The sequence below is a fragment of the Theropithecus gelada genome, chromosome X, assembly GCF_003255815.1.
Source record: "Theropithecus gelada isolate Dixy chromosome X, Tgel_1.0, whole genome shotgun sequence".
NCBI classification, from domain to species: Eukaryota; Metazoa; Chordata; class Mammalia; order Primates; family Cercopithecidae; genus Theropithecus; species Theropithecus gelada.
The window spans coordinates 143,198,233-143,207,228 of record NC_037689.1 but is presented as its reverse complement, the minus strand read 5'-3'; the positions used below and the strand labels follow the sequence as shown (position 1 = coordinate 143,207,228).

The following is an 8,996-nucleotide window of genomic DNA, read 5'->3' as shown; positions in this document are numbered from 1 at the left end:
AGTCTTCCTTCAAGGTCTTTAATGGCTCATATGTCTTTGTTAAATGAGGTGTGTGGCGGCCTCTACTGGTGTGTGTTTATAGAAAATGTTTCAATAGGCAGAAAAAATATGAATTTCAATTAAAAAGTTAGAAATACAGACTTTTTCATTTAAATATATAAAAATACCTAATTCGATGCAGAAAAATATATTACTAGCTGTGTCATGTTCTTTTAATTAGGAAAATAATCTAAAACACTCACCATGTTAGTGTAAAATAATGATTTACAGAAGGGCATTAATTGCTCAATTCACTCTGATATTGGGTTAAATATATTTTATTAATGAATTATTAATCCTGACTGAGGTGGCTTATTACCTCTAGTCCACTGTTAAATCCCCTTAGTTGACTTAAATAAAATCACTTAAACCCAGAGGAAAGGAAATATTTTATAGTTAAGCCTACAAAGTCCTAGAACTAGAATCATTTGATGACAGGCTGGTTTCTATAACTCAAGCAAACTGTACGTTGACTTAATATAGCTGACACATCAATCTATTTTACAGTGTTTTCAGTTTCAAAAATACAACACATTAAAATATTTTCAATTTATCAAAGCTAAAAGCAACATTTAAGTAATGTACTTAAAGTGCGAAGGCACTTTAACACAAAGTAGTGATGCCCAGTGGCTATACTCGGTGACTGACGATGGAAATACCATATATCATTATTTACAAAAGAAGTTGTAGTCACAAAAGATCTTTGGAGATCTTCTACAAAATACACTAAATATCCATTTTCATTTGAAAAGTTTGCCTATTCTTTCTTCAGTCACTATAATCTCCTCTTCCCACTCCCACACTGAAAAACAAAGAAGAAAAAAGAAACAAAACCATAAACGAAATATATGAAGAAATGCATTGTAGAAACATTCATGTCCACTGATGGTTCCTAAGAAGAGAAGGGAAAAAGAGAAAAAAAAAAAAGGTGGGGAGGAGAGCAAGAGAGAAATAATTTAAAGGAAAACTTGCAAAAGCAAAATCATTACTTCATTCTATCTCCCAAACATTTTCAAAGTCCCCCATTAACACTGGGAAAGGGAGAACAAAAACAAACACAAAAGCTAATGTCCTTGTTTCCAACAGTTCTCAGAGCAGCATCCTCTGATGCCTTAGGGTTGTAAATGATTTCCCTTCACAGCTGACTGATTGCAGTTTGTTTTTCCAGAACTTCGAGGTAGTCCGGTTCTGATTGCGGCTTAGCTTGCAGTAAAGGATGGTTGGGTTTTGACTGCCCCACGAAGCATTTCCTGGGAGTTCCATATAAAACGGTTTTATTGATTCTGTCTTGGTTTTGGCGTCGAGACTCATAGGAAGGGGCAAACTGCCTTTTAGGTAAGGTACAAAAGTTATAGTGGACTAGGCCTGTGCTGGGGAGTTCCTTGACTCGCTCAGCAATATTTTGATACAGCAGCTCAGGCTCTCTTGGTGTGGCCTGCTTTTCTAGCAGCTCAGTGGCACTTATTGTGTAAGCAGGTGTGGCTGGCTCTTCTTTTTTCTCCTCCAGGTTGCTGTAGCTGAACTCTTGCAGGTTTCGGTAATAGGCTACTGGGTCTCCTTCCTTCTGCATGTAGATGGGGTTTTGGCACATCTGACCCACAGGTGGGGGGATATAGTTGTAGACATGGCCGTCTGTTTTATCGTGAGTCTCAGTGTTGTAAGACCCATACTGTAATTGAAAGGAACTTACGTCTAAGTTGTTGGTATTCCTGGGAACACTTGGCACTCCCTTTCGGCGTTTCAAGACAAAGACGAATAAACCGGCCCCAAAACAGACAGATAAGATGAAAACAACAAGCAATCCCAGAATTAAGACAGACAGTGGAACTTCAGTGTGTAGTTCAGGATAGGAACTGGGAGACACACTAAGCGACCGAGGTGTGTCTGTATTATGATTCATTGACAAGATGGTTCCATCTGACAAGTTTGGGCTGTCTGGACAGATAGCCTCCCTCCCCAGAAATTTTAGTATCTCCCCTGCATGCTTAGCAGGAGATTCGCAAGTCACCTCATTAATGATGACAGGGGAGTTGGCATGTTCTGTCCAGTCTTTCAACCCCATGATGTCACAAGTACAGTCCCAGGGGTTCTCTTGCAGATCTATCTGGATGAAAGCCGGCAGCTGATCCAGAACCCCTTTCACGGGCAGGTGAGAAAAATGGTTGTTTCTCAGATTCAGCCTGGTTAGGGCCGTCCCCCCAAATATATTATCAGGTAAGGACCGAAGAAGGTTGTTGTTCAGAAACAGTAGCTGTAGGTTAATCAAAGCATCAAAGGTCAGGGGCTTAATTTCCTTAATGACATTATACTCTAAATAGAGATATTGCAAGCTCTGCAGTCCATCAAACATAGAAGGGTACAGCACTTCAAGGTAATTGCCATTCAGATAAAGTCTGCGTAAACTGGTCAGGTTTGTAAAGGCACCTTCCTGAATGACCGCAATCCTGTTGTTTCCTAAGTGCAGTAAGTCCAAAGAACTGTATTCTAAGAGGTCATTCTTATAGACAGTTTGAAGATAGTTCCCTGTTAGGTAGAGTTTCTTTGGACTGGTCGGTTTGGGCTGCAGGTCAGAGATATTAGTGAACTTCCTTTCTTGGCAATTTACGTTCAGACCATTGTCTGAGCTCTGAGAGGTGCAGACACAGCTGCTGGGACAGGTGAGAGGCACAGGAGACTTGGTCTGGTACACCATGATAGGTCCAAAACTTTGCCTGTCCTTTGACACAGTCACTCGGGGAGTTGGACGATTTCTCATTTTGGGCGGCCGGCTGGCTTTTGGAGCCCTGGTTGGGTTGAGAGCAGGATTCATTGTAGGTGACAGCCTTTGGACGTGGGTGTCAGCATGGCTGCCCCTCTGACTAGAGTCACTGGCACTTTTTCTGGGACAGAGGTCTTGCCGGGTCAGCTGGGTCACATCTTTCCCATGCAACCTAAAGGGAGTTTCACAGACAATCTCTCCCACAAAAACAGTTATGGTATCTAGCCAAGCCTTGAGAGGAAGTAAGTCACAAGTGCAATTCCATGGATTTTCCTCCAGCTGAATCTCCATGATCCCTCCAATATGTTCAAGGACGCCAGCAAAAGGCATTACTTTTAACCTATTCCCCCTGAGGTCTAAGTGGGTCAGCAGGACAAAGCGGAACACATTGCTGGGCAGTGAAAGCAGAAGGTTGTCATTCAGGATGAGCACTTTGAGCTTGTTAAGTTTGCTGAATGCCCCGGCCTCGATGGCACTGATGTAATTGTAGTCGGCCTGGAGATACTCCAGGCTCTCCAGGCCCAGGAAGGTGTCCTCCCTCAATATCTCAAGCTTGTTGTTGTTGAGATGCAGTCTTTTGAGAGTTTTCAGGCCACTGAATGCCCCTGTTCGGATCTCCTGTAACCCGTTGTTACCTAGGTGAAGAGTCACCGCGTTGGAGTAATTGACAAATTCGTTTGGATACAGTCTTGTCAAGAGGTTTCCATTGAGAAAAAGCTGATAGATTCGATACTGGGGGGGCTGGAGCAGGCTAACTGTTGTAAATCCTTTGTTCTCACAGTTAATATTCAGTACGTTTTCCTTTTCTTCGCACAGACAGCGGATCTTGCAAATGTCTTTGGCAGTTTTGCGACTCTCCGTCTGTAAGATCCCGGCCACGGTTAACACACTGAGGAACCAAACGCCGCTCAGCATCTTTAGGCACCTTCGGTGTCAACTCAGGTACCTACAGGCAAACCTTAGGTGGGGGGCAGGGGGAAGAAGCGGGTGCAGGGAAGAAAGAAACAAGGAAGCCTGATTAAAAATGGTAAAGCAAGGAGGCGGAGTGGGAACGAGGGAGAATGAGGGGGTTGGCAACACGGCAGAATGAAATCATTGCATTTTTCAAAGCGGTTTCTTTTCTCCGCTCCCTATTCCCCCACCCCGAGGCCACCCACACACGTGCCCCGGGAACACACATGCTTGCACCTGATTTCCTGGGGGGTCGCAGCCAGCAGCCAAGTCATTAGTAACCGAGTTGTCCTACTAAATCCTGCCCATCTCCTCCTCCCCTGGGGTATCTCGAAGAGATCTTGGGCGGCTCGCCCGTCTTGAGCTCCCAGCAGAAATCGCAACCGCTTTAGGAAAAAAAAAAAAAAGCGCAAAAAGGGGATGGGAAAATCAGGAATCAGGGGGCTGGGGGCAGGGATAGAGGAGAGAGAGAGATGGCAAAAACAGCACGAGGTGGGGGTTACTCACACATCAGGAGAAGACTGAACCCCTCTCCTCTGCAGTCCGCCAGGAGTTTAGCATCTTCAGGAAGTGGGAGAACAAGGTAAAATAAGACGCTGCTTTCAGGGGGGATGCCCTGCTTTTTGTTGATTGATTTAATTTGATTGGGGGTGCGCAGAAATTAAAAATCCGACAGGAGGCAGGAGCGGAAGAGGAGAGTTGGAGCGGAGGGAAGCCGAGCTGCCAGGGAGGGACTGGGGTGCGATTCTGTTGGGAGGTCGGAGAGCCGGCTGGCCCGGTCGGCGGGCGAAGGCGACGGCGGAGCCTGGGCGCGCGTTTCCAATTCGGTGGCGGCGGCAGCAGTGCGTCTAGCAGTTTGAATCTGAGAGGCTTTGCAGGCTCCCCGGGACAGGACTAGGGTGACGTCACGGGGGAGGGGGCAGGCAGAGGATCCAGGGCGCGTGGTGGGGGAGGGTTGGGCAGATGCTTCCCTTCCTTGCAAGTGGCTTTGCAAAGCTCAATTCCCGGCTGCGTCAGTTGATTCTGAACTACTCCACCTCCAACCTGGCTGGCTGCAGGAGAAGCTCCTGCAGAGGGGTTTCTCAAGGAGGGGCCCTCCTAATGGGCTGGCACCTCCTTGGGCCCCTCTATGTGTTCTCTTTCACTCCTCCCTCTTTCTTTCACCTACACAATGCCTATGGGGGCAGGGCTGGGGGTGGGGGGTTCTTCTCCCAGATTTCCAAGCAAGGGAGAAGTGTGTAAGAGTGTGTGTGGTGTGCCTCTTTGCTACAGGACTGTGCCCCACTTGCCAGCTCCTAGCTCAGATGCTCTCTGTGCAGAGAGAGTGGGGTGTGTGTGCATGCACCAATGTGTCTGTGTAGGAGGGTGAGGAGTTCTCTTAGGGGATTTATGCTTTACATACAGAGCCCTGATTCAGTGCTAAGAGAATTCCTTTCTGGGTGTTGACCCGCCAAACAGATATTTGCCTGGACTCTGAAAGTCAGCTCAACGTTAGCTTACAGACTGAGAAAAAACAAAAACAAAACCCTTTTCTCCCTGAGGTTTATACTTAGCCAGATAATGAGGTTTAAACGTGCGCTTCTTGCCTGGAGGAAGGAGAAAAGAAGTGGGTGTCAGAAAAGCACTGCCAGGCTGAGCCTCAGCTGGGAGTGGGAGCCAAAGGAGGGGTCGTTGAGCCCTCCAGGCTGCAGGGGCAGGGGAGCTAGGAGAAAAGAGGAAGCTGGTGCAGGAAGACTGGCTCCTGAGAAAGAGAGATGTAAAAGGAAGCCTGGCCGGAGACCTAGCTTACCTGGGTTCTGATCTGGCTCTGTTGCTAGATGTGACACTAGCTTCTGGATCTTCCTGTCTCCATCTGCAAAAGGTGGGTAGGTAGACCTTATGAGCCCTCTCACCCCAGCTCTGACATCCAATGTGGGTTTAAATAGCCTTTCCAGAGCATTGCTAATGACCAGGTGTTGGATTTTTGCCTTCATTATCTATTTTCTCCTTAATTATTGTACAGCTCCTTGGACCCAGGAGTCTTCATTGTGGAATCAATTCACAAGGGGTAAATAATGTCTGCTATTGCCTGGAAAGGCCTTGGTTGCCTCTAGTAGGAAGGGGGAGATGGGTCAGGAAAAGGAGGGAATCAAATAACCAGGGAAAAGGAATTGACCAAATGATGTGCCTGTCCCACAAAACACTTCAGCTTACTTTCCGGGGGACCCACTGTCTGATCAAATGTGGCATAAACACAGATATAACAAACCACTTGAGAACAGAACGCCCCCCGCTTCTCCCCTTCTCCTTCCTTGTTAAGCTTAGGTCCTAGGATTGTTCCCTTTATACAAGCTCCTTTCTCTCCGGGAAGGGCGGGGGTAGTTTATAAACTTAGGCACTAAGGCAACCTGTAGCTGCGGTGATCTGTGCATTATTTTCTTGGGCTTTCTCCCTTTCTCCTTCTTCTTCTTCTAAGAAGAGCCTTGGACCAGGCATCAGGAGCCCCCTTACCCTCTAATTCTTGCTTGGCCTTTAGCAAAATACTTTCCTTCTGGAGACTCCAATTTTCCTTCTCTATAGAGAAGGGCAAACTTGAGATGAGTTCTGAGGCAGAGGGACAGCCCTGTGGATGGCCTCCCACTCTGTATTGCAATTGCATCATGAGATGGAAGCAGTCTGATGCAGTGGGAGCACAATTAAGCTCCCTTTCCTCGCAAAGGAGGCATTTGCTTCTATGTATTTCCAAATGTTAAAAGCACACAGTTCCTACAGCAATAAGATTTATTCATTCAGTCATTCATTCAACAAACATGTATTATGTCCATATTTAACTGAAGTAAAGATGTGAGAGCCAGAGCCGAACAGGACCTTAGAAGTCAGGTTCATTTTACAGATGAGGTCATTTCTCAACCAGGGAAAGTGCTGACTTACTCAAGAAACTACAATTAGAAACAAAACCCAGGGATTATTAGTCCCAGTCCATCATTTTTCCAAAAAAGCACACTGCTGCTTAATATGAATTAAGAATCTACTTAAGCTTAAATAGTGGTGGTGGTGTTTTACTTAAAGTTATCCTTTTTATTAAAAAAAAATGTATTTGAAAGTGAAACCTCAAATACTAGTTTCAGTTCTCAGATACAGTGATTTCTTTCAAGACACTGATGACGCTTTCAATATTCCTTGAGGACAGATTATTTTTGCTAAAAATTTCAGAGAGAGAAGAGAGACTCAGAGAGAAAGGTGGAGGTGGTTGGGGGCTCATGAGGTTCTTGAGACCTATAGAATGAAGGAAATTCACTGGTAATCTAACTGTGGGAAGCGACACCAGGACCCTGAGGGGGTCTTCGTTCCTGCCTGTCCCTGAGAGTCCACAGCTGCTTTCCAAAACGTAGTTACTAGGAACAAATCAGCTTGAAACGCGATAACCACTTTAAGTAAGTTTCATTTGGCCCCGTGTCTTCTGAAGAACTGCCGCAACACCCCCCTAGGGAGAGCGGGCTTTTAAGGCTGTGGAAAGGTTCAGGGTGAACTGGGACCCCAAGGGAGGCAAAGGCGGTTATTAAAATAAGGAAAACGCTCCCTCTCCTTGCTGAGGCGAGGGAGGCTTAAAGAAGAACTCCGTGGGTCGCCTGTCTCACTCGCATCTAACCCAGTAGAGCCTGGCTCAGGTCTCCAAGGATTCCACAGGACACGGTGGGTGCCGGCGGACTTACAGCCCACCTCCGTCCCGGCCGCCCATCAGGCCACGAGGGGGCTAAGAGGAGTCCGAGAGCCCAGAGAGGGGCACTGCTCGCCCGCAGCCTCCTGTTCTAAACACCCGCCGCCTGCAAGCCGGGTCGAATCCCATTTCCGAAGGGCGCTTCCGGGAGACCAGGTGTCTCCGAGCGTCCCAGATCGCCGGTAACTGGGCACCGGCCGCAAGCACAGCTCTACCTTCCCTACCGCTACCTGCTAGACGCCTGGTGCGGTGCCCGGCATGCGGCCCCACAGCAGCGACGGCCACTCGGGCTGCCCTCGCCTTGGGGCTTGGGCACTGCAGGCCGACCAGAGGCTTCTAGCTCGCGCCGGGTGCGTGGGCCCTCCCCGGCCGCCTGTGCCACCCCGCTGCGCGACGCGCGGAGCCCGACCACGCCCGCGCGGACGGTCCAGGGGTGAGGAATCTCTAGTGGGGATTGAGGGTAGAGGACGGCCGCCAGCGAGCTGCCCTCTGCGGTGGCGCCCAGCCTCCCCACGCTGGTCCCCCTCGCAAGGAGAGGTGGCCGGGAAAGGCAACGGACTGAGGAAAGCCGGCTCACTGGCCGCGTCGCCACCGCGTCCCTGAGTGCTCAGAACTTACCCGGCGAGCGCGCTGCCCAGATCTTTCCCCGGAGGCTCCCGCAGCATCTGCGACTCGGTGAAGCAAAGGAGCCGGCACCGCTTCGGACTGGCGCAGCCCAGGAGCAGGAGCACCGCGGGGAGCGCGCGGGCGGCGCCCCCAGGGCAGGCAGATCCCCACCGGAGCGGCTAGCCAACGGGCAACGCTTCTTGCAGGAAGGAGGGAGGGAGACGAGAGGGAGGAGGGAAGTAAAGCAGGAGGGAGGAGAGGGGAAGAAGGGAGGGAGGAGGGAGGGAGGGATCGCGGCCCCTCTCCCTCACTTATCAATCACCCCGCAGATTGCACCCAGGACGGGGATGTAAGAGCCCACAAAGGAGCCGCTGCTCCATTTCTCTGACAAGCGCTGCGGAGCACTGCTCACGCCTCTCGGCCCCTCTTGCCTGGAACTCTGCCCAGCCCTTGCGGCTTCCACCCTGGGCTGCAGCTCGGGCTCGGTCAAGTGAAACAAGAATGGCACACGGTCGGTACCATGTCCAAGGGGAGACTAAGACCACTGGGTGGAAGTTAACGACAAGTGAAAGATCAGTCAGCCGTCCGAGTTGGACACCCTCCGGGACAGCTGCCTCCCCTAACTAGTAAGCGCCCAATCTTTGGGAGTTCGCAGGCAGATATATCAGAACCTCCTACCAGGATCGTGAACAAGGACTTTGAACATAATATAGAGCTGAACTTGAGTTGTGCAAGTGTGTTAACAAAAGCAAGCCCTTAGCAGCGTTCCGGTGATTGATTCCCTTTATTCTTCATGACGACGTTGCTGGGATCGTCTAGAGCGTTATTTTTGCCATCTTCCCTTCCCTTTCCTCCTTTCTTCTTTCTCTTATTAGTAGTCCAGGTGGTTGTGATTCTATTAAAGGAAGGCGCTCTGTGAAAAGAGTCAATGTAGTTCAAGCGGGA

General features: G+C 49.1%; 1 protein-coding gene across 5 annotated transcripts; it reads right to left on the bottom strand.

Moving 5' to 3' along the window:
• Window positions 1-301: 301 nt before the first annotated feature.
• On the bottom strand, window positions 302-8,264 carry SLITRK2 (SLIT and NTRK like family member 2). 5 transcript variants are annotated; one of them, XM_025372539.1, is made up of 5 exons: window positions 8,064-8,264; window positions 5,538-5,600; window positions 4,256-4,792; window positions 3,986-4,134; window positions 302-3,755 (listed from the first exon to the last, which is right to left on the bottom strand). In XM_025372539.1, exon 5 carries the CDS (start codon window positions 3,710-3,712, stop codon window positions 1,175-1,177), a length of 2,538 nt encoding a protein of 845 aa, XP_025228324.1. In that variant the 5' UTR covers window positions 3,713-3,755; window positions 3,986-4,134; window positions 4,256-4,792; window positions 5,538-5,600; window positions 8,064-8,264; the 3' UTR covers window positions 302-1,174. The 5 variants fall into 5 exon arrangements, with proteins under 5 accessions (XP_025228324.1, XP_025228325.1, XP_025228323.1 ...); XM_025372540.1 differs by having other exon boundaries at window positions 3,976-4,134; window positions 4,256-4,309; XM_025372538.1 differs by having other exon boundaries at window positions 4,256-4,309.
• Between the last annotated feature and the right edge of the window lie 732 nt (window positions 8,265-8,996).